General features: G+C 41.4%; 4 protein-coding genes across 5 annotated transcripts; 3 read left to right on the top strand and 1 right to left on the bottom strand.

The window, feature by feature from the left end:
• Nucleotides 1-45: 45 nt before the first annotated feature.
• On the top strand, nucleotides 46-11,053 carry meltf (melanotransferrin). 2 transcript variants are annotated; one of them, XM_068589539.1, is made up of 16 exons: nucleotides 46-2,455; nucleotides 3,128-3,282; nucleotides 3,900-3,999; nucleotides 4,165-4,350; nucleotides 4,437-4,596; nucleotides 4,809-4,876; nucleotides 4,967-5,154; nucleotides 5,298-5,463; nucleotides 5,637-5,779; nucleotides 6,576-6,672; nucleotides 6,764-6,958; nucleotides 7,538-7,691; nucleotides 8,080-8,147; nucleotides 8,241-8,428; nucleotides 8,797-8,989; nucleotides 9,555-11,053. In XM_068589539.1, the coding sequence occupies exons 1-16, from the start codon at nucleotides 2,407-2,409 to the stop codon at nucleotides 9,620-9,622; spliced, it is 2,178 nt and encodes a 725-aa protein (XP_068445640.1). In that variant the 5' UTR covers nucleotides 46-2,406; the 3' UTR covers nucleotides 9,623-11,053. The 2 variants fall into 2 exon arrangements, with proteins under 2 accessions (XP_068445640.1, XP_068445639.1); XM_068589538.1 differs by lacking the exon at nucleotides 9,555-11,053 and having other exon boundaries at nucleotides 8,797-9,526.
• A 1,498-nt stretch (nucleotides 11,054-12,551) lies between these two features.
• LOC137793718 (protein NCBP2AS2-like) lies at nucleotides 12,552-13,556 on the bottom strand. Its single transcript, XM_068590027.1, has 2 exons — nucleotides 13,400-13,556; nucleotides 12,552-13,291 (listed from the first exon to the last, which is right to left on the bottom strand). Exon 2 carries the CDS (start codon nucleotides 13,229-13,231, stop codon nucleotides 12,926-12,928), a length of 306 nt encoding a protein of 101 aa, XP_068446128.1. The 5' UTR covers nucleotides 13,232-13,291; nucleotides 13,400-13,556; the 3' UTR covers nucleotides 12,552-12,925.
• Nucleotides 13,557-13,601: 45 nt separating this feature from the next.
• On the top strand, nucleotides 13,602-15,029 carry fkbp2 (FKBP prolyl isomerase 2). Its single transcript, XM_068590025.1, has 2 exons — nucleotides 13,602-14,223; nucleotides 14,606-15,029. Exon 1 carries the CDS (start codon nucleotides 13,773-13,775, stop codon nucleotides 14,187-14,189), a length of 417 nt encoding a protein of 138 aa, XP_068446126.1. The 5' UTR covers nucleotides 13,602-13,772; the 3' UTR covers nucleotides 14,190-14,223; nucleotides 14,606-15,029.
• A 581-nt stretch (nucleotides 15,030-15,610) lies between these two features.
• On the top strand, nucleotides 15,611-19,693 carry ncbp2 (nuclear cap binding protein subunit 2). Its single transcript, XM_068589784.1, has 5 exons — nucleotides 15,611-15,754; nucleotides 16,154-16,240; nucleotides 16,685-16,779; nucleotides 16,951-17,089; nucleotides 18,700-19,693. Exons 1-5 carry the CDS (start codon nucleotides 15,680-15,682, stop codon nucleotides 18,796-18,798), a joined length of 495 nt encoding a protein of 164 aa, XP_068445885.1. The 5' UTR covers nucleotides 15,611-15,679; the 3' UTR covers nucleotides 18,799-19,693.
• Nucleotides 19,694-24,523: the final 4,830 nt, after the last annotated feature.

The raw sequence follows: 24,523 nt of genomic DNA, 5'->3' as shown, positions 1-24,523 counted from the left end.
AACCGGCTTCTGGGATGGGAAAGTGAAGCATCTTCTGACTGAAGAGGCTGCGGCAACACTCGAGGCTCTGAGCTGTTTTAGTTAATTTAGGAAAATTCACCTCAAGTCTACAAAATATGAATCTCCAAGGTCAATTCTCGAATGCCTTGATCCATAGACATCTTCACATATCTCACATGCAGCTGCACCTCATTAAATTGAGTAAGGTCCAAAGTTGACATTATCATTCTCTCCTTGAGTTCATCCGGTTCTCGGGTTATAGTCGCAGTGGCATGGTAATCAGAGGATAATTTCCTGCCATAAAAGGAGATATAAAACATAAATCATTTAAAATTGACATGAAATCCACCTCAGCATGAGCCTGCTGTACGTGATAAAGACAAGCTTTATTTCGAAATGTGAGTTCTGCTGTTTAAAAATGTACAAGAGAGGAAATTGGATTATTTGCACGTAAACTGTATTGTGTGATGCAGCTCACAATGTTTTAGAAAGTGAGATTATGGGGGGAATAGTGTGAATAGCGGCGACGTGACACATCGGTTTGGCTGTCTACTCTACTCTGTGTCATCCTCACTCCAACGTGCGCCTTGTGAGTGTTGATCTCCCAAAATAACTATAGTGTCAGTTTCTGCAGCCAAATGTACTGCCTGCTTAACAATAACTGTATTTCTGTTCACATGCTGCACCTTATGTTGTGTTTTTTAAATGACATGATCTATCTATTTGATTTCATTTCAAGGTTTCAACCCCTAAAGGTATTCGCTGGTGGAACCGTTTAAAAAACTTTATTATTCTTATCACTCATGTTTTGGTAATGTCCTTCGCTGGCACAATACCAAAGTGAACATGAACCCGGACGAACAATCAGAGCAATTACATGTTTTTTATGACTAGGCTTCCTTCCTGTGTTCCACCGAACATTTGTTGTTTTCATAATGACACGTTTGATATGAAGCCGCTATTTGCTACGACTACCCAATGAGGCTGAGTTCTGCATCTTTGTTGAAGACAGTCATACGTTTCATTTTGATTCATGATACTGCTTCATACTCGTGAGCGTGGTATAAAAATACATTTGGGGATTCATTGTGTCCGACCTTTAAGAGGAACTAAGGAATAATTAGTAGATCGAGGAAGTATTTAGATCTTTACTAAATAGTGCAGAGTGAGTCATGTAATACTGACATCACAATCTTTCAGAGGTTAAAATGATTCTTCTGAACATTTTCTAGAAGGTTCAATCGTCATACAGAGTGCATTGCAGGACAAACACACTGTGCATGGTGTGTACATCTTATAAAGGAGCAGTGCACCAGGGTGAGTCCTCAATAAGACTATCTGTGCAGCAGTTTCTAACCAAAACATTATCTGGTTAACTTTCTCTCCAATTCAGTTAGTTCCTCTGATGGAAGCAAAGCAGACATCCTGCATGGTCTTGTTATACATGAAGTTACCTTCCTCTTCTCCAAACTAAACAGAAGTAACTTATATGGTCTTGTTACCATTTAGCAAGGCACACAGGCACAACAGAACATTTATGGTCTTGTTATTGATTAAGGCACACAAGATAAGTCACATCTAGAACAGTACTAGCACAGTGGAACTTTGCCAAATGTTTCCAAATGTCAAAGTGGAGTGAATTGCTCTAATTTGTTCAATATAGTGAGGTAGATAACAATGCATTGTAATTCATAAGCTATCATACATTTCTAGGTAAAATCACACGAAATTTACAAATTCATAGATATCAGAAAAATGTGCATTAGAGTGGGGTATACACCCCAGCCCCAATTCAAACAGAATAGCGTGGCACCCAGAGTCACCATGATAACCACTTCATGATCCTGATCCATGATCTGGGAATAACTGACTGCATCAAAATATTATTTATACGACAAACTTCTAAAAGTCAGAGACGAGGTCAACGTTAGCAACGAAACAAGTAAACAGGCTGAGTTGTTCCTCTCAGCAGCCAGAGCAGTGAGTCAGTGACCAACGGCCGCCCTGTGTCGGCATGAATCCCCTCTCTCCTTTTTCCCAGCAGTGGAAAAGCACCACACAGGAGAGCCGAGGTGGAGCTGCCTGCCTGTCAAAGACTTCTTTGTCCAGACTTTGGCCTGCCGCCAGGCAGCGGAGACGTGTCACACCAGGTAGACCAGAGGCGCACTTCATAAACTCTACAGAAGTTCAAATACTGGAGCTTGAGGGTCTTATGACTCCTGAATGACATGTTGTAGATGTAAGAGTTGTAAATCACTAAACTATACAGCCTCCTCTGCACTCTGCACAAGGACTTTAAGCTGAGTCTTGAAGATACAAGCTGGACTTTGACTCAAGAGTCATCATATAAAATAAAGGAGAGGCACGTTAATTTACTCAATCGAGAGTGGAAGAGAGAACGAAGCCATGGCCATGTGGAGGACAACTGGAGCTCTGCTGCTAATACTACAAACGGGTAAGAGAGCACGTATACACCCAGCTTACCAATGCTTCAGCGGCAAAGAAACACATAAATAAACACAAATACTATGAACATGACAAAAAAATCCAATAGCATCATGATCACAAAAATAGATTTGTAAAGAAAAGATTTGCATGCATAATATTAAACTGCAGGTTTGAAAGGAAAATGATCACATAACAGATTACAGATAGCGTTTTCTTTGGAATGAATGAATGGTAATTTGTGAGTAGATATATAATTGGCAGTCTCAGAGAGGATCTTGTGGAGTGTCACTCATGATCACCCATCTATAATAACTTTTTTCAATTGTTCCCTTTTACCTCAAATTATTCTTTATGTATGATTTCATATTTGTACGGTATCCTATTCATCAAATACTGGTTCATAAGCAACATCTATCGCATGTCACAAGTGGCATGAGTTAATAGTTCAACTAAAAAGTGCTCTTCTTAGTTTGTTTCATTTGGCTGGGTTTCAGAGGCCTGAAGGTATCCAACTCTCTCAGTATTTCACGATAGATAAAAGCAAATAGTAAAATATAATCTCGGAGATGTTGGATACTTGAAGTGACAGGATGTGTTCATGAATCTTTTTGGTCGAGTGGTTTATCAAGTGAATGATGAGTGCTCTGTGTGTGTGTGTGTGTGTGTGTGTGTGTCTCAGTGTTGGGCCAGAGCAACATCAGATGGTGCACCATCTCAGGTGACGAGCAGAGGAAATGTCAGGCCATGTCGCAGTCTTTCGCCGATGTCTCCATCCGTCCATCCCTCAGCTGTGTCAACGGTGCGACGGTCACGGGCTGCGTTCAGAAACTGCAGGTCAGATTTTGACGACAGCAGCTTATTCAAATACAATCTTGTCAGTCAACATGTTTGAACAACTGTCTTTTGCGTTGTAAAATATCTCATGAGTCGCCCATCAATCAGTCCGGTCATCAGAGGACGGGTTACTGGAAAAGGTGATAAAATAGTCCGAACAGCTATATGCACACTTGGCTGTTAATGACAACTACAAAATAAAAGATTTCTGATCTGATAACAGGGCGTCCTAATTACTCAAGCTGAAATGTGATGGAAATGTGTAAGTCATATATTTAACTATGTAACGTTATAAGGAAATGCCTCACAAGTTCAAACTGTCATTCGGCTATTCCTCTCAAAACCATTTAGAATCTAGAGTTAAATCTTCAAACATCATGTGGATGTGACCCTGACAATCCCAAAAATGTTGTTTATTTAGCTAGACTTTCATGCACTTATTTTAGGACGAAAAAATATGGTTGTTGCGTTCAATAATGTCTTCTACGATCTGTCAGAAACTCTTCACAGCTGTCCGTGTGAGCCTTTTAACAACTGGGCTTTAATATTGAAGATAAAGTGGAATCTCTGTGATATTTACCACACCATTAATCATTGTGTTTGCTCGATCCGTGCAGAATAAAGAAGCTGATGCTTTGTCCATGTTCGGCACTGACGTCTACAACCTGGGGAAGTCGGCTTCCTTCAAGATGGCTGGCAGTGAAACAAAAGCTGATCGTAAGATGCTTTTTATGTGGGATATCTCTGAACCTGAGTGATAGTCTTCTCTTTGATCTTTCAGACCTTGATCTCAGAGCCTAAATCTCATACAACTCATTGCTGTCAAAGTACTCATAGCATTTACTGTCATGTGTTTTAACACCTGTGCTGTTGTTTCCTCAGAAACCGGTGCTTCCTACTACGCAGTTGCTGTGGTGAAAAAAGCAAATTCCGGCATCAACATCAACAACCTGGCAGGAAAAAAGAGCTGCCACACTGGTAAAGGCCGAACAGCTGGCTGGAATATGCCTTTGGGATATCTCATCGATCAGGGCTACATGTCTGTTGTGGACTGCAACATCCCAGAGGGTAGGAAACATGCACTAAACAATACATATACATGCATGAATGTACAGTATATACAGAGAGCTGGAGAGATGTGTTTGTGTGGTCAGGTGTGGCACATTTCTTCAAGGCCAGCTGTATCCCCGGAGCAAACCAGGTGGGCGACCCGGCGTCTCTATGTCAGCTGTGCATAGGAGAGGATGCTTCAGGACTGCACAAATGTGAGATGAGCAACAAAGAAAGATACTTCAGCTACGAAGGAGCGTTCAGGTAACACACAGAAGTTACAGTTCTGAGGAACTGTGTATGTGCGTGTCATTTGAGTTCACCCCAAGACATATCTAGTCTCCTTCCTTTTCTCTATTACCAGTATTTATTACATTTTGTATTTTTGTATAATAATAAGAATACATATATATTATCAGTGCTGTTTTAGGATGCAAATGTTGCCAAAACAACTTCTTTTCACGTCGTCTCTGTAGGTGTCTGGTTGAAAATGCAGGAGAGGTGGCCTTCATCAAACACACAACTGTTGAGGAAAACACTGATGGTGAAGTCTTAGTTGGCCAGCTGGATAGTCAATAATTAGTTGGTTATTACAGCCACATTGTCGTTAGCTAACAGGTTATTTTTCCTCCAGGTCATGGTCCTCCAGACTGGGCAACCGGACTGTCCTCGTCGGACTATGAGCTGTTGTGTCGTGACGGCACCAGAGCTCCTGTCTCTAATTGGAGAACATGCCATCTGGTCCGCGTCCCATTTCGTGGGATCGTTGTCCGCAATGACATCACACCTTCTGTGGTGCTCAGCATGCTAAAGGAGGGCCTGGTACGTCCACACAGCTCACTGTGGTAACACCCACCAAAACACGACTGCTAATAAAGTATCTTAAGACACAGTGAAGCAGTCAGACTTCCATTTAACCACATTGCCGTGATTCCAATTATGAGAGTGCAACTTACTGTGTGCAGGAAAAGTCAGGCTTCAACATGTTTTCGTCTGCGGCGTATGGCGGAGGAACTGTGCTTTTCTCTGAATCAACCACCATGTTTCTAGAAGCCTCGTCAGACGACCCCCAAAAGTGGATGGGTCATCTCTATAATAATGCTCTGACAGCCATGGACTGCAAACGTGAAGGTGAAACAAAAATGGCACTTGTGGCTTTCTTGGTAGCTTCAGTGTGATTATATATTGATTAATTCATTTTTATTTCAAGCCTGTTTAGTGAAATGGCCTATACCTATAGCTTACCTATCAATTGATCTTTCTTTCCTTCTTCATTCTCACTCATTGATCTGCAAATCCCCCAGCTGTGCTGCGGTGGTGTGTGTTGTCCAGCAGTGAGCAGCAGAAGTGTGCTGACATGGCCACACTCTTCAAAAGTAAAGGTCTGACTCCAGACATCAAGTGTGTCTACGGGGACTCAGTAACTGACTGCATGAAGAAAATCAAGGTAACGGATGTTTATTACTGCTGTTTCCTGAGGAACATCTACAGTTCTTCATTCACTTTAAATCAAGGCATTTAACACGAGAGTCAGATGGAGACTGAATGTTTTAGACTCGTTTATTTATGAAATCGTAGAGTTTATATTTGTAAGAAAGAAGCATTTTAGTGGTTTAAACCTGAGTCATAGTACTTGGACTACTTTTGATCACAAAAATTAAAAAGACTTGCAACTCGGTAATGCTGAGCAAGCAGGAGTGAAAGGTGCACTTGTCAGTGCAGACCGGCCTCCAATGGTCCAAAGCTGTGAGTTTATGATTGGAAGTCATATTTATTTACCAGGTTCACCATCTTATTTAGCTTGATGGTATGTTCATATTTGCTAACTAACACTAAACTCAAAGTGCAGCTGAGTGTGACGACAGTAGCATGTCATTTGGAGGTGTTTTGTCATCACCAAAGTGGTTCATTCTGAGTTAAACATGATTTGACACATTTCTGTCTGGACCAAAGTGGTGGACAGATTGAAAGTCATGCAATCCATACAGCAAGCATTCTTCTTTCTGTCAAGATGTTTTCTCAGTTAAAATAATTTGATTTGCTCAAGGGTTCTTGATGACTTGAATCACAAACTTCAGGACTTGGACTTGACTTGAGGCTTTGCAGCTAAGACTTGAGACTTGAGTGATATCAGTGATATTGGTCATACTGATATAACCATCAGGCTCCAAAAAACTGTGAATGAAAAGACCAACTGATGCCCTGAAATCACAATTTTCCCTCCAATTTTCCATTTTGTGTAGAACAATGAGGCGGATGCCATCACTCTAGATGGAGGTTACATCTACTCAGCGGGAAAAGAGTACGGTTTGGTCCCAGCTACCGGCGAGAGCTACACAGGTAGAGACACGAACACACAGAGACTCATGCAGACATGGCCACCAATTCTTGTTTCAAACTCTACAGATAAATGTTGTCGTTTCTTCTCCAGACGACCGCGATGGTTCCATGTACTACGCAGTTGCGGTGGTGAAGAAGAGCAGTGTCGACATCCGTAACTTCGACAGCCTGCGTGGCCGTCGCTCCTGTCACACCGGATACGGTCGCACGGCCGGCTGGAACATTCCCGTGACAACCCTGATGGACAAAGGGTTGATCAGCCCTCAGCACTGTCAGATACCCCAAGGTCAGTGGGGGTGTGGGTCCATGTGTGCAGCTGGCGGTGATTGCTGGAGTCGTCAGAACTCGTAGGAATCCATTTGTTGAAGAATGAAAACTGTTAAAATGTAAGAAAGGAGTGAAAAATCACAGTTTACATGTAGAACAAAGATTTCAAAGAACCCTTGCATTTGCTGTACAAAGGTAGAACCAGAAATTTTCAAGCATTTTTACTTGATTAGTGACTCAAACAATTAATGGATTATTAAAATGGTTGATTAATTATCTGTTCGTATGACTGTAGAGCTGGAAACAATGCCTCATTTAGCCAAAGGCTGCTGTAATAACCTCAGATGTATTGGATTTAATGTTATATATGCAATGCACAGTATTTAGACCCTCACGCGACCAATCTCACGCAACCTTCTGCATTTGCCTGTTGAAATCGTTGCAAATACAAACCTTCAGTTTGTAACGCATGTTTAAACCAACAATGGAATGAGCGTTAAAAGATTTTTTTTTTAATTAGTAAAATTGGTTATGAAACTTATTTGGATTAAAGCCTGACTTTTTTTATTTATATCTTTGTGTTTCCCATGGCACTTAGCGGTGGGAGGGTTCTTCAAGGAGAGCTGCGTACCTGGTGCCAACCAGCCTGGTTTCCCCACCAACCTGTGTGGCGTTTGTGTGGGCGACGTCTCAGGACAGAACAAATGTGAGAAGGGAAAAGACCTGTATGATGGATACGACGGTGCCTTCAGGTAACATAGCAAACCCATGCACCTCATCAGGGTTACATGTTTCACTCGAGTTTTGTCCAATAAAATTGTATTTAATGATAACGATATTACTGAACATAGGAACACAGACCCCAGAGCTTCATGTTATGACGCGATAATAACGGTAAATTGATGTAAGATTCAAAATGTAGTGTCACTTTTCTCTAGTCTTCAGCAGCATGTTAAGCTTTGTGATGATTGGATGGTTGTGATCATCTTTTGTACTGATGATGACTGTCAGTCATGTAACTTTGTCTCTGTGTATATGAACGGGACTTTTACTTTAAGAAACAACAGGGCCCAAAATACAAGAGATCCCCAACTTAGCCACCAATACCAACACCACGTGTCGGTCTCTCTATCTATTTAGGTGTCTCGCAAAAGGAGATGGAGATGTGGCTTTCGTCAAACATTCTACCGTCTTCCAAAACACTGATGGTAAGACGAGTAACTCCAAGATACAAGATGTTCACCTTTTAAGGGTCTCATAATTTTAAGGGACATGATTAACCGCTTTGTGTGTTTGTTCAGGTAACTCAGGTGAGTCATGGGCAATAGATCTCAAGTCTGCAGACTTCCAGCTGCTCTGTTCTCAAGACACCAAAGCAGAGGTCACACAGTACAGACACTGCAACCTGGCCAGAGTCCCCTCCCACGCTGTAATGGTACGGCCCGGCACCAACATCCACGCTATCTATGGACTCCTGGACCGCGCACAGGTAAGACGTCCATGCTAATACACTCTATAACTCATGCACACAGATAATTATTGATTACATGTCCACAATTATCAGAGGAAATTGTTTATTAAATTGATAAAACTTGTGTTGAGCAGCCAACTCTCAACTATCTGATGTTTTGTTGAACACACCATCAGGGAGTTCCCAACACAGGATACAGGATTACTTGGTGCTTGCAACGTGAATTTGACCAATAAATGAATAAAAAAAAACATCAGGTTGTGTCTCTGCACTTTAATTTTCGGTTTACAGTGAATGTAGGGAATCAATTGTGTTGCTCAGTTTTGGGTTTTCATTTGGTTCCTCTTTTTCTTTAATTCCCTATGTGTGTGTCTGTCTCCCTGCAGACATATTTCGGCAGTGACACAGGTCCTGAATTCAGGATGTTTGACTCCCAGAGCTACAAGGGCACAGATCTCATTTTCAAAGACTCCACTGTGCGCCTCGTGGGCGTTGCTGACAGAAAGACCTACCAGGAGTGGCTGGGACAGGGCTACATGGAGTCACTGGTCGATATCGAGTGTAACTCATCGAGTGCCGGTAAAAACACGCTGAATCACATAAATCATTCTTCACAATACAGGGCATATTTAAGTGATAGCTGTTTAAAAGGTTTTAAATATACATTTTACCCAGTGGCGGGCGGTGGAATTGGTACCTATGCCAGCTGTTTTTTCATCTGAAGAGATACCATTAGCTAGTTCCCAGCTAGCCTGTTTAAGCTGACTGTGTGAACTGTACAATCAGTAATTATTACGTCAACTTGTTTTGACATGTGAGTAAGGCTATCCCCTACTCCAATAAGTGTAAATTGTGTTCATGTCTACATGTCCTTGTTTCATATAAATCCAGCCAAGTGTGTCTAAGTTGTTGCAGATGATATAATAAACGTTACAACCTGTGGGTTTCCCAATATAGTTTTAAAAATGCTTGAGTAAATGAAATGAATCATTCTCAATCATTAAAATGTATGGGCAGGTTGAAGACAGACAGATTGATCCATAAATAAAGACACTGAAAGACACTATTAAGGGATGCTGCTACTGATTTATATTGTTTTCCTATGTACAACCTCTTTAATATGTCCCATGTAATCCTCTTACAGTGATGTGCTCGGTATGGCTCCTGCTGTTGGCCCCGATCAGCTTCATGCTGACCAACCTCTGGATGTAATGTGACACAGGTGTCCAGCCCCCTCTCCTTCTCCCTTGGATGGCATGCTACCTTTGATTTAGATAGCGCTAGTGTTCAAATTAAGCACATTGTCACCTGTTTTTGTAAGAAGGTTTAATTACCAAAGAACTTTGAGCTTGTGTGACTCCGGCATGATGAGAGGCATTGTGACCACTTTTTGAAGGTAAGCTGCCATATCAGTGTGTATGCTGCCACCTGTTACATTACTTTAGTGGTTTGTGCATGCCTGTTTCATTTTACAAAGAACAGACAATCAGATGTTCAACTTCACATGAGTCACATGTCATGTTTTAACTTTCACCACAGAGTTCCTCGTAAGATCTCGGTCACTTTACCTGTACTGTCTATCTTGTGTAAGTGTGCAGCAGAGATCAGTGAGCAGGTTCCTTATCTACTAAAAAAGAGTTTGACATTCTGAGAAATACTATTATTTTTTGCAGAGATGAGATGATTGTTTTCATCTCTGCAATAAGTTTGGAGCTTGAGTGCGAGGTCAATCCACCTAACCTTAAAGCTCTCTCCTGGTGTCTTAAAACTGTATTGATTGAGACAGTAGCTTCTGTAACTGACCTCAGATCAGCTCTCCCTTATTAAACTCTTCATGTGAATCAAAGGCAGACTGCTGTTCAGCTGCCACTTGCTCTGTGAGCTAACCAACACTGTGTTTCCCCTATAAGCTAATGCCATATCAGTGTATATGCACTAGTGTTGCCTTCATTCATTTAATGATTAATTGTTCTATTAATAGTTTTAGTATATAGGCATAATACCATCCATCGGTAGCCATTTCTCAAACCTTTTAGCGTTTCACTTTCCACATTTGACACAAATTGATGAGGTCACCCTGATGCACTGCTTTGGTCCAATCGGATTTGGGGAGAACTTAAAGAAAGCATCCAGTGGTTTGTGCTGGAGAGTAAATTAGTTTTTGTTTTGTCTGGGTGATTTAAAGAGGAGTTTGTGTCAGTTGAGGAAAGACTCAGAGACGTCTTTATATTGTTAATCATGCAAGAGTGTCAAAGGAATAAGACAATTAATGCTTATATAGACTGCTTTAAGCCTTAACCCAAACAACTCACTGCAGAAATGTCTCTTTCTAACTCAAACCTACCCATTCCTGTCATATCTACTCTACTTCCTGCTGCTTGATGCAGTTTCCTGTTATTGTTGATTGGATGTGTATTTTCTTATGTTGAGAGATTTATTTTTATATGAAGTTCAGATGCCATATCAGTGTATATGTACTGACTCATGCTGTCAGAAACAAATAGCCTTATCTTCCTCCTAATAGAGATTTATTTCTATGTGAACGTAAGTAAAATGTAACTAATATTTAGTTGCCAGGCCAGTGAGTCTGCACAAGTATCGCTACATAAAGCTTCAGATGGAGCTGTTTTCTGTGCTTGTTCAAATGTAATAATAAATGTAATAATAAAGCAATATTAAATGCATTTTGTTGAGCTATTATTTCATTGAATGTTTTGTTCTGTTATAACATTTCTGCAGATGTTCCCAGCTGTCATATAAAACCTGTCATGTCATCATTAAGTTAATTTGGTTTCAGGGTCAGCAGTAAAATTTGTTTCATAATTGATTAATCATCCCAGTATATTCTTGATACAGATTTTTTTAGAGCCCAACGAGACCTGTCTCATCATGATAATGTCTTATTTTGTCTAACAGTCCAAATATCACAGATATACAATATTATACAATGCAGTAAGTTTTCACATATGAATATCTAAAGAACATCAAATGTTTCCTTGTAAAATTACTTATATGAATGAATTATCAAAACAGTTGCCGAATTATTGTCTGATGATATTTTATTTGTTATTGCTGCACTACGTGACAGTAGAATACAAAGAAAATGGGTCATGGTTTTCTCAAAGCCAAACTGTAGATGGACTATCTGAAAAGAAATGGAGCAAAGTATCAACGTTATTGCACTCTGACAACACGGCTGCTGTGCATGTGTGCAGGTCTTTGACTCTGAAAAGTACGTGATAACATTTACTGTCACTGCAGGAATCAAATGTCACAAGGAGCAATAAAATGTCCTCTTATCCTTCTCATACTTTCCAGTGTTTTATATCTCCGTTGTCGTGAAACTAATTAACTGAATTACAACGTGAAAGGAATGACCTGTAGACGTCTGAACCCTTGGAATCTGCAAACGTGACACAACTTTTCTTACCGTCAGTCTCTGACGTTCTTCCACACCTGAGTGTTACAGTCACATGACCAGACAGAAAAATATCTTTTTAAGATCTAGACCTGATATAACTACCTCAACATCGTAAATATCTTTTCTTTTCAAATTTGCTGTATACCCATATCAATATTGACGCTGTCTTGCAGTCAAAGCGCTGTTATAAGTTATAATTTTTATTTAATAGTCACAGGTAAATGGTGAATTCATTGTCTATACATATCATCATCACATCCTTCTCTATATGTACATCTCTGACAGATACACACATTAACCAAGACACCGTCCTGAAGATCCGTAAAAGCTTTTTGGGAGGGATTGGTGTAGTAGTGCACATCGTTGGGGGAAATGGAAAATAAAAAACAGGACATAAATTGTTGAACTGACAGTATATGGTTTTGTATCACAGAATGTAGTAAAGATGTTGTATCACAGACTTAAGTAAAGATGCCAGAGATAGAAGGCTGTGCTGAGGGTCTGTCTCCATTAAATCATCAATTTACTTTAGAAAAGTGAACGTAACTATAATCTAAATTTCCACTTTTTCCAATTCTACAAAACAGTTCCTACTTTACCAAATGTTTTCATCCTGAATTCCTGTGGACCTGTGTCACTGCCGAAAATAAGTCTACAGGGATACAGACACACACACATAGGGAATCTGAGAAAAAGAGAAACCAAATGAACACCCAAAACTGAGCAACACCATTTATTCCCTACCCTCAATGTCAACCTAAAATGAAAGTGAAATAAACACTCTGGATCCCCATGCATTTAGTTTAACTCAGTAAAGCATCTGGCCATCGGTCAGTCTGGAGCTCTCGATCATATTAACCACCATTCTTTGTCATGAACTGATCAGTGTCCTAATATGAAGCCGAGTTTTTCTGACCTTAACCCCCACACTGATGTATTGCATCACTGAGGCAGATTATTGTACACACACCGCTTCCCATTTGCACCCCCTGAGTCCCGAAAACAAGAGATGTTGTCAGCTTAATAACTGGCCACAAAAGTCATCAGTGCATCCTCCAGTCACTTTAACCCCCTATAGCCAGTCCTTGCGTCCTTTACTTCTTGATCTGTCTGGAGCCGTCTTTCCACCCCTCCTTCATTTCATGCACAAAGGTCTCTCTGACTCTCTTGAGGCCGCTGCCCATCTCTTTCAGGTCCCTGGGGGCTCTGCCAGCCTCGTCCCGGACCTGCCGCAGCGTCTGTGACCGCAGGACCCGCTTCGAGGCGTCCTGACCGGCTATCTGAGCCTTGGTGATGGCGTAGGCTGCGATCTGGGCAGCCCGGCGAATCGGACGAGACTCTGCCAACTTCTCAACGACCTGGAGGTTGTTGAGAAGGTTAAACAGCATACGACCCAGCATGTTGTCGGGTGTTTTCAGAGCACCTCGACAAGTTAGCTGCCCAGTCACTCTCCTCTATCCCTGTAATGACAACAACGTGTACGGTTAGGTGGAGTTATGATCATCAACGGTAGCTTGTTATATGGTCATGTATGTTGCGGTCAGTAATAACAAAGTTGACTTCCTTACTTCAGCTGAACCAGGTGAACACTAGCTTGGGTTGCGCAAGCTAAGTGACTACATAACACACTGTTAAGCGAGGGCGAAGTTAGTTTCACGTTACTTTCTTAAATTCACATCTAGGAGTTGAGCGGAATCTACGAATCTGAAGCTAACTTCCTCAATGTGGCAAACGATGTTCCGGACGTTTTTGCCGGTGACACCAGCCGGGGAATCACATCCGGTTGAATTATACGTACATCCGCTTTCAGCGACAGACTCTCCAGCAAATTTCCTCCACTTGTCTCTTTACAATTCGCGCTTGGAGCGTTGAGCGCAGTTTTCTCCCCCCCCAAAAAATCAAAGCCCTGGTCGCGTGGACACCGTGAAGTGGACTGCTGCCATGCGGGTCTTCCTGTTGCTCGCCGTGACCGTGCTGTCTCTGTGCCCGGCGGCGGAGAGCGGAGCCGATAAAAAGAAGCTACAGATTGGCATCAAGAAGCGAGTGGACAACTGCCCCATTAAGTCCCGTAAAGGAGACGTGCTGAACATGCACTACACGGGCAAGCTGGAGGACGGCACGGAGTTTGACAGCAGCATCCCCCGCGACAGGCCCTTCACCTTTACGCTGGGCACGGGCCAGGTGATCAAAGGCTGGGACCAGGGCCTGCTGGGCATGTGCGAGGGCGAAAAGAGGAAGCTTGTCATCCCCTCCGAGCTGGGCTACGGAGACCGGGGAGCTCCCCCAAAGATCCCTGGGGGAGCGACGCTCATCTTCGAAGTGGAGCTGCTCACCATCGAGAGGAAGAACGAGCTCTGATGAAGAGGATGGAAAAGAAAGCAACTTTCAAAACGTGAGTTCTTACGGTCTGTTTTTTTTTTTTTTTTTACGCTGCTTTGGATGCAATAGCAAGGTGCTCGGGCCTTTAACTCTCTCCCTATTCTCCGTACATTATTCCTGGAATACAACATGGCCTCTGAGACAATTGTATTAACAGAAAATCCAATTAGAAACAAGCACCATATAAAATAAGAGTGAATATCCACTCATAGCAACCGCATTGAGTATATTTTAGAAATCTGAACCCACTTTAAAAATTTTTTTTAAACAAACTACATTTTTCATACTATTTATGGTCTGGACTTTTCAGTTCTAGTCATTCAATGCATTTACGTTCAGTAAAACGTTCAGTCTGTTAATTTTTATTTCATAAATGTTTTTCATTTTTATTTCAGGTTCCAGGAGCTGCTGCAGCACTACTACTTGGAGATCACCTGACCTCTGATGAAGACTACATGAAAAACTCGGGAGTGGAGTTGACAACCCACGACAGAGCTACTGTGCTCCTTATTGTGCTCTGATTTATTGGTCTGAAGTTATTATAGGATACAAGAAGTGACGTATGGCCTTGCTAAACATTAGTAGAACTGACAGTGAGCAGCTAAATTTAGTATTTGGCTACAGGTTGATAATCAAGTCATGCCCTAGTAGTTTCTAGTTACTAATGATCTGTAATGTTTACTAGAGGGTTCATTCATATTTTTACGTTCTTTTCACAAATAAGTTAGTTTGGTAATTTAGTCAGAATGGATGGAGAACGATAAATGTTTTTTACTTTAAATATTTGAATTATGATAATAAAATGGTCATCTTACGGGAAACTTTGCAGTCCAAAGTGGTTTTGTTGAACAAGAAATATTCCATAGCTTCATTAGTGTATTTTATGCCGTAACAAATAGTTAGAGGATAAAATGCATATGAAGAAATACCTTTTTTAGGCTGAGTATGAGAAAAAATTTTTTTTTAAATATCAGTAAAAACATCTGTAAAATATCTAACATACACTTTACAATATATGAGAAAAAAAAGACATAAAATGGTGATTCAAACCACTACTCTAACGACAGCCAATGACAAAATGGCAGCAGCCAATCAAGTGGCACCACATTTCACAGCTAAGCTGTCAGCTTCAATAATCATGTGACTGCAGGAAGTCTAGTTGCTTAAGAATTCGGCATTTGTTGTAAAGGCGACGTTTGTTATCTGGAATTTTCAATAGCATGTGTTTGCTCAGTTAAATCCCCAAAACACAACGAATTTAATTTTATATTCGACGTACTTCAAACAAAATCAGTGTATCAAGAACCCACCGAAAGGGGGCGCCACTCAGTTATTGCGATGAGGATTTAATCACAGAGAGAATGTTCCTCCCGGAGTTCTTTAGAGGACGGATACATGAACCGGAACAAATAATAGGCGAGCACAGAGGAGCGATCCTGCTGCGGACAGCTATCTGCCGTTTCTTCACAATGTCTTCGAAATTAAACGCACTGATTAGCGATTCTTATGTTGACGTGAGTCAATACAGAGACCAACATTTTAAGGTAAGATGGAAAACACCGGCCAATACCCGAGGTTTGTAACTATCCAGCTATTAGCAACACTTAGCGTTAGCATTAGCAGAAAACAACTGAGCGGGCAGCTCGCGCGTAGTATGGCGCTGAGTATTTATTGGTCACCTTTTGATTTAAATATATAAAATAAATTGTCTAAATGTAATTGTACCACTGTACTTCGAGATTCAAGCATTATTCGCCTGCACGTGTCTGGTCGTGCAGTCGCGTGAGCAGCGTTAACGTAAAGGAGTTCTCACGCGCTGATTGGTGTTCATTTAGAAATATCCATTGATGGGTTTAATGATCCAGATCATATAATCAAGATTTATAAAGTTTACGACAATGATGCTGACTGAGTGAAATGACTCGTATTGCTTGTATTTTCAGGGTAACCGCTATGATCAGGAGAAGCTGCTGAAGCAGAGCCACACTCTGTATGTTGGAAATCTCTCCTTTTACTCCACCGAGGACCAGGTAGGTACTTCTTAGCCAATCATTTTATGTATACATGTGTGTATTGTTTTTAAAACCTTATTTTGGGAGAACAAAAACTGTGCGGACTGCGTTTGTATTTATCACAGTCCCTGTAATATCTAACATCATTGCACTACTGTTTAGGCCATGTGCCATACTATGTTTTGTGGCAGACAGTGGTGTCTGCCTCAAAACATTGTTTTGCGATCCTCAGGTGTATGCATATTTCTCCAAACCAGTATTAGTCAAAGAGCTGTTTTGCTTGTGTTTCATTTTTATTGGCCTGGCTGTGATTTCTTTTATTTGTCAAATTTCCGGAGGCTTTCAACTCTAGCAGTTGAAAGCGTTGTGTATAGCAGTACAATATTAGTATATAAATATAAGTTCAGCTGTTTCTTATTGTTTCTGACACAATTTTCACTTGTCTTTGTTATTTATGTGCAGATACACGAGATATTTTCTAAAAGTGGAGACGTGAAGCGCATCGTCATTGGCACGGATAAAGTCAAGAAGACGGCCTGTGGCTTCTGCTTTGTCGAGTATCCTTGTAAATTTAAGCATTCATCCATTTTCACAGAAATCACACCTTAACATCAAGTCATCTTCTGGCCGGGTGACAACCCAAAGAATCCATGCGCTATTAAGTTTGACCGATATTGCATGAAGTGACCATGTTGTGCAAGTTTAGACCTTAACCCCATCTGTACCAGATACTACACACGCTTAGGTGCAGAAAATGCCATGCGCTTCATTAATGGCACACGACTGGATGACCGTATCATCAGGACAGACTGGGACGCCGGCTTCAAGGAGGGACGGCAGTATGGTCGTGGCAAATCAGGAGGACAGGTGAGGAACAACTAGTTGTTCGTGTATGAAGTCCTCAAGGCACCTCTTTTGGGGACCAATGATCATACGTTTTAAACTGTCTGGTACAGTAAGACTCTTGAGCTAGACCACATTTATTTTAAGCTTGATGAGCTGAAAGGAACCATGTTGAATGACGTAAGGTCCCATCTCAAATTGGTGTTAAGTAGAGCAAGTCTAATAAATCAACAAGGAAAATGTATGTGAACGGCAAAATGTCATCTAAGCCTAATGCATATCACTGTCTGTTCATGGCCGCTAACAACGAAGACATCGCAGAAATGAACTCCACCATAAGGTCACCAGAATGATCTTGTAGGTCATTGGTCAGAAACCTTTCCTATCCAAAGAGCCATTTTGCCCTTTTTTCCACCAAAGAAAATGTCTGGAACCGCAAAAGCAGTAAACGCATGATCAAATAATTAACGCCGCTAATCGATTGAGAAATTAATTTGTTATTAATGTGTTAACTTGCCCAGCCCTGAATGGAAGAGTTTTCTGAATAGGCTATAATGTTGTGGACATGCTGTGAACAAACCCCTAAGTCACCTACATGGTAGCACATGCCAGTTGGATGACATAATAACTTGATTGGCCAAAACTCAGAATAATATCTCAAGTTTTCCAACAAATGTAAACATTAGGCATTACTGGCTGGGAACTATACTATTATATTCTTTGATCAATTTGTAAGTATGTAGGCTATTATTTCTTAGATAAATTATAGCCATAGACGATAGTTTACATAATTTTTTTAAACAGGCTTCTACAGAGAGGAGCATATTAGTGTCTGTCATACCAGTTAGACTGTTATTGAAAACGTCTGATGGGAACTGTGAAATATCTTCCCCAAAATTGGCTATCAGATTTAATATTCCAACTGCTAAATGCATTTTTCCTCTTTTTCAAAGATACACGTGTGTATGACACTGAATGCTTACTTTTGCATCAAACAAACAGATCGCACATGTTAAACTCAAGCTTCAAAGCAACCAGGAGGAGTAACATTGTACAACATAAGAAAGCATATTACGTTTGGCAGCGTTTCCAAAAAATACGGACCAGGAAGCAGCAGGATTTCCTCACCACAATGGGGAAGAGAAAACTAGTGACTGTAGAAGGTTGAACGGTTCACACTTAAAAAGTTTTTAGAAAACAATATTAAAACACGCCACATTATGGTGTTTGAAAATGGCGTCTATTGAGATGGCATTTAAAAAAATCAATACAGTCATGACATTTTAATACACCAGTATGATATTTAGAAAGTGATATCCCGTCCAAAATAAATTATGCACGATTTAACCATGGCCTTTTGAAGAGACAGCATTACTATAGCGTGACATTTAAAAACGAAAGTCTATATTACGCTGTTAACAAATACATAATGTAGGCCAATTGTGTTGCAGTGGGAGATGATGAGCTTTCTGGAGAGTGTAAATGAGGAAATCTAAATATTGGACTAAAAACTGGTTCATTGTCGGTGAAAAATACCCTCCAGTATGTGCTTTTTTAAATCCCTCCCTTCCATTAAAGAAATGACAGAATTTGTATTTACTCGTACCTTCTGCTTGTGTTTGTTTCTTTTGTAGGTGAGAGATGAGTACAGGCAGGACTACGACCCTGCCAGAGGCGGCTACGGTAAGCTGGCTCAGCAGCATCGTTCCACGGAGGTGCGCAATAGTTTTTAGCCTGAACCCCACCACAGCAGTCTGCCTGGACGACACAGAGCCCCTCCCTCGGTCCAAGACCAGATGAGTTCTCCATCCACGCCTCCACATGCTACCGCAGATATTTTGTGTTGCATTCAAACTCTACAGCAGTTCTGCACGGACCCGTGGGCCTCATTCAAGCTGTTATTTGTTCTGACGGCATCTCTGACTTTCCTAACTGTTCTCCGTCAACACGCTTGCACCCCAACGCATAGTGCGAACTTTCCATTATCCTGCACATGATCTCTACAAACATATTCTGCATTGATGTGTCAAATCTCGAGACAATATATTTGGCATCACAAGCGTGCTGGTTTTCTGGTTTTAGTCCGAGTTGTAAAGACCGATTATGTGCGAGCCGGCTTTGGTCCAATGCAAGTCAACAGTCCATGAGGAGAGCCGAAGCGGAAGAACAGATTGACCATGATGTCATCTTGGAGCTCGTAAACTGGCTACTTGTGGAACGATTCCGGTCGCACATGCCGTCTCTCAACTCCCGACTCCAGTCCGGCATTTCAAGTTGCAAATCAGACTGTAAATAATGAGCAGCGCACGGAAAAGGGAAGTCCCAGCCTGGATTTCCGCTGGCTGCACCGTAACCTCAGAAGTATTGCCCGTTGCCCCCAAAGGGTTATCCGTATTCACACTGATGGGTATCAAGATGGTCCTCTCCGTGTAGACGTACCATCCATTTCCCTCTGGGTCATAGATGTGTGTCAAGACAAAGTGATCATGTGCACTCCATGTGAAAATTCTAATCTGCTGAATGGAAAGAAAGCATTCTGTTGTCTTACTGATTCCCATGAATGAAGCTTTGTTTCCTTAATTGGATCTACTTTATTTTAAATAAAGATTTTTTTCTTTTTGTTTGAAACACTTTTTTTCCAATTATTGTCAGAGGTCTGGTAATCCCTGGTCGGTTTGTGAATGTCATTTAATTCTGGCCTTCATGAGAGAATAATATGACATTGAACACTGACGTTCACGCCTGGTATTCTTTCCTTATTAATTGACAGAAGCTTATTTACACACCCAGCAGACACAGAACACCGTAAGCATTCATTTGGAGTTATTGTCGAAGCAAAATGACAAGTTAAATTTTATATTTGGTCTCATTTTAGTTGTTTCTCACAAACCACTGAGTGAAATAGTTGTTTATAGCTAAAAAGTACTTCACTACGTTAAACAGCTATTTGCCAACTGTGTCTGTCAGTTAAGTGCTGGGCGAGTAGTGTGCACTGGATTTCTGAAACTGTTTGCCTGCTGTTGCTGTAAACAATGCTGCTGAGGATTGAAAGTGAACCAAGTTGAATCCAAAACAATAAGCGGGAACACACTAAAACTCTTGCAGAGTCAGATGAGAGTTTGACACTTTTTGTGTCTATTTTTATATTAGACATAGTCATCTCATTAATTGTTCAAATCATTTTAAATATAACGAGTATTTTGCGCTCTCTGAATAGCTTCGTATCCTCTAGTCCATGTCTTGGCAACCTGCAGCTACAAAGTACATACTGCCTTCTCTTCCTGAGACATTTTCCTCCTGAAGAGTTGTATCTTTTTAAGCTATTAACTTCTTTCCATGTTACCAACTTGTATTCCAAAAGGAAAAGCGTCCTACATGATCAGCAAGGATATTCTATTATATCTAGGCTCAAATACCATTGCATAAAGCCCAACAAGCCCCTCATGATGACCTCAGCTGTCTCTCTAATTGATCATTTTCTCTCTAAATCAAACGAAAGGTTCAATATGACCTTCGATGCAACCTTTTTACCTCATGAAGTTGGTGTCTACCTCATGAGATGAAAGCTTTGCTGGTATTAAACACCAGTTGTAAAATGCTCAAATGTTAATGTGCGCAGGTGGAGCTGTCATTTTGTAGGTCAAAACATCGCATCGATAAAAAAAAACAACCTTTGGGAGCTTTTTGGAGTTCAGTATGCAGACATTTCTCTCTTTTCGTTGCAGTCAAGTAATTAAGAGTTATGATTATACTGGTGATCATTTTGCTGAGCCGGTGGTCGGGGCTCCGTTCCTTGACAGTCCTCGTTCCTCTCGTAATAAGGAACACGGTATCTTGGCAGTTTCTAAGAGGTCAGCTGTGTCTCTTATCTGAACGTGAGCTGTCGTAGTGAAGTGAGGAGCGGAGCAGAATACCAAGCAGTTGAAATTGGCTCAGCCGCAGACACATTTCTGCATTACATCCCCGCCACTAATTCATGCCATCAGCTGCTACATTACATTCATAATCACGTCCTCTGCATGCAGCATGGTTGGAAAATGAACACAAGATGGCAGAAGAGTAAGTGGAGGGACAGAGAGACGTGGCGGTGAACCAACAGTCACTTTCCACGAGGTTCTCACTGTGGCGAAAGAAACTTTTCATCCGGAGCCGGTTGGGAGTTTCATAACCATCGAAAGCAAGATAAAAGTGATTCATTATTTTCAAACATGAGTTGAAATAAAATCTCATTTAGATGGATAATCAGTTGAATTAGACCAGGGGTGTCAAACATACGGCCTGCGGGCCGAATCCGGCCAAAAGGGTCCAGCTCGGCCCGCCGGATAACTGTAAAAAATAAAAATGTATTATTTTTATTTTTTTAAAGTGACAGGCTTTTGTCAACATCAGCTTAACGAGGAATACTGTGATGAATAATATGTCCGATCCTCCAGCAGATTTGGATAGACGAAAGAAGCATGAGGTCAGTCATTTGGAGCATTTTCAGTTGCAATCGATGAGAGCAAGATGTTGCTCAACTGGCCGTATTCATTTGTGGCATTGATGAGATTTTTAAGTCGTTAAAATTGGATCGCGTCATGGAAGTGGCGTGACAAAGCGAGGGAATGTGCAGAGGAAAGCCCAGGCAGATAAACAGTGGGCTGATGTCTGAATTGTCCGTCTTTATGTTTCTAGTTTATTGTAGAAAGACCTTAAAATAGAGTTTATCATCCAGAAACCTTTACCAATGATTTAAACATAGAGAAATATTGTCAATGGTATGCTGTGATTTAACTGGTGCGGCCCACTTGAGATGAAATAGACGGATGAAACTGATGGATGTTAAAAGGTTTTGCTTCTGCCACTACATACAAGTAGTATCAGTAGTGCAAACGACCGAAACAACATCCACTTTTATGAACATACGCCTTCAGAATTACTTAAACTGAACACATTTGGGGCATGACAAACGGGGTCAATGAAGGGGTATAGTTTAGCTCCCAGAACAAGGCTGTGGAGGTAAGAAACAAGGTTAGAAGCCCCAGAGCCCACACAGGATGCAGAGACTTGAAGGTAAAAAAGCAAGCAGAATTATCGGACACTGTCTCTTTTGCACAGACGAGGGGGACACCACCACTGTTTAAAGCCTTTTTTTATTACACTGCACGGGGTCAGAAGGAGCTGTGGCCTCAACTGCTGAAAGGATTGTAGAAGGATTTCATTATATCCTCAATACCAGAAACCTGCTCATGATCTATAAAAGCTCTATGCATCCAAATGATGTGCGCTTTAGATTTCGGGCGAGCCTGGGGATTTATCAACTTCCATGTCTTCTGCAGCAGAGGAGGCCGTACAGCCCATCGAGGCTCCAAGCTCGCCCCACATGATATGGTTCTTGCACATTTGCAACATTAGCCGTTATCATCGCCTGGTTCAAAAAGTCAAGATCAAACGGGGTCAAGTGAGACGGCGCCGAGGCCGGTCCCAGAATTAACGAGACGTTTATGCAAAGTAGAGAGGGCCCGTTTGGAAATATGGAAAGAAATGCTTCAACCCCCAGCTTTGTCTTACTGAGAAACTCATTATTATGGCAGCCCGTCATTGGCCGCTTCCAGATGATGCAGTTAGATAATGATCCCCCATTACCACGAAGAACAACAGCTCTTTCCGTCAGCCTTAAGCGTGAGGATACTCCCCAGCCTTGTCATTAACTCACATTAAAGGCTTCTTCATGGATAAGCAGATTTTACACTCCAGCATGAGCTCACTTGTGTCAAGTTGTTCAATCTCCTCTCGTCCCGATTCACGTACCTAACATTCAGGTATAGTTTGTACAGTACTTTAAGTCTAGATCCTTTTTATGCAGGTTTGGGGCAAACCTCTTTGTTTCATTTAAACTTGAAAGTAAATCATTATGTTTCGCAAACATGATATTTTAGACTAGTGAATAGTGTCGTTTCAACTTCATGGCAGTTTTAGAAAGTATCTTTTTCTGTTTTAGCGTGTTTTAACAACGCCCAAGTGCAAAGAAAAAGCTGTCAGAACACCTTCAGCATGCCTAGATTTTGAAAGCCTAGATTTTGAATCTGCGCCAGCCCCAGATCAGGTGGTGAAATGTCCTTCCTGTGTGGGATTTACTTCCACCCACAACACCGATGCCTCATTGGACGAGGGCCACGGGGAACCCCAGGGAGGCCCCGTGACACCGTCACCCTGCGCTGTCCCATGCAACACATTGTATGTACAACAGACTGTTTTGAGATCCCAAAGGAGAAACTGAAAATCAGCGCACCATTTAACCTGCCAATAAAACCTGTGTGTTCTGTGCTGCAAAGATACAGCAGGAATTTGTCCCGATTCCAAAATGAGTCGCGTCTGAACAATTATGTGAAAACCTCCGCCGTAATTTGCAGCACAAATCTGTGTACATTTAGATTAGTTTACTTATCATGAGAAGCGCTTTTCACCCTGACAGTTGGATAATGTCTTCTGTGGCTCCAAAGGGGCTTTTTAGAGTCTGAGAAAATATATTTTGAAAAAATAATCTTAGTTCAAGGTCTATTTCATATAACCAAACCTGCTCCTGCCAGATCACAACATTAAAAACACGGGGAAAAAAGGGAATAAACCTGAGAGAGAGCAACAGAGGAGGATCCCTCTCCCCGGATGGATAGAAGCAATACATGTCATGTGACCAGAATGAGTAACCATACAAAGTTACAGCGAAACCAGTTTCAGACACAGCCAGGATCCATGGCAGGGGGCGGATAGAACATAATCGCATTTGCAAAAAAAAAGATGCATGTCATACATTTAGTCATATTTGAGATTATTTTCTCACCTTGTATTTTAGGTGTAATGTTTTACCGAGTGTCAATACGTGACAAAGAGATTCTTTCTGAAAATAAATAGACATGTCTTGTTTGTTTTGTCTGTCTCCATATGTGCTCTGAGATAGACTGGCAACCTGTCCAGGTGAGCCCCGCCTTCGCCCAATGTCAGCTGGGATTGGCTCCAGCGCCCCGCGCCCCTAATAGGATAAGCGGAGCGGATAATGGATGGTTGGATGTCTTTTAAACGATAGAAATAGACAAATGAACCCATCTAAAACACCATCACCCTTCACCACCGACAGAAGAAACATTAACCTCCTCCATACTTTATTGGCTTCAGAAGAATAACAGCCAGTGGCATTCGAAAAAAGTCCAGTGACTAAACATGCTGGTTTCTCTTATGTTTAGAGGGAACTCATTACAGTAAAGTAATTGATGGTTTGGAAACACATCCACAGCGAAGAGCTAAAGCGTGCCCATAAAGAAGCTAAATTAGCTCGACATTTCGCCATAGGGGAAGTATTTGTGGAAAAGAGTAGCTTATCCGGTGGCGTGCTTTACATTCAGCTAACATGTGAGCATTCGTATCGGTATAGATTGAGACTGAGCAGTGTGGTGCGATAAGGCTGAAGAGGAATCACGGAAA

This window comes from Clinocottus analis, unplaced genomic scaffold (assembly GCF_023055335.1).
Source record: "Clinocottus analis isolate CAN_PGR_092001 unplaced genomic scaffold, fCliAna1.0.p SCAF_23, whole genome shotgun sequence".
Lineage (NCBI taxonomy): Eukaryota > Metazoa > Chordata > Actinopteri > Perciformes > Cottidae > Clinocottus > Clinocottus analis.
Note: the sequence above shows the minus strand (reverse complement) of the source record. Positions and strands in the feature narration are given on the sequence as shown.

Bases quoted from the DNA above. Each gene is read 5' to 3' on its own strand.
- ncbp2 (XM_068589784.1), top strand. From the start codon at position 15,680: ATGTCTTCGAAATTAAACGCACTGATTAGCGATTCTTATGTTGACGTG. The intron at 16,241-16,684 runs GTAGGTACTTCT...ATTTATGTGCAG, and splicing joins TTTACTCCACCGAGGACCAG to ATACACGAGATATTTTCTAA. The intron at 16,780-16,950 runs GTATCCTTGTAA...CATCTGTACCAG, and splicing joins TGTGGCTTCTGCTTTGTCGA to ATACTACACACGCTTAGGTG.
- meltf (XM_068589538.1), top strand. From the start codon at position 2,407: ATGGCCATGTGGAGGACAACTGGAGCTCTGCTGCTAATACTACAAACG. The intron at 4,000-4,164 runs GTAAGATGCTTT...TTGTTTCCTCAG, and splicing joins CAGTGAAACAAAAGCTGATC to AAACCGGTGCTTCCTACTAC. The intron at 6,959-7,537 runs GTCAGTGGGGGT...CATGGCACTTAG, and splicing joins GCACTGTCAGATACCCCAAG to CGGTGGGAGGGTTCTTCAAG.
- fkbp2 (XM_068590025.1), top strand. From the start codon at position 13,773: ATGCGGGTCTTCCTGTTGCTCGCCGTGACCGTGCTGTCTCTGTGCCCG.
- LOC137793718 (XM_068590027.1), bottom strand. From the start codon at position 13,231: ATGCTGGGTCGTATGCTGTTTAACCTTCTCAACAACCTCCAGGTCGTT.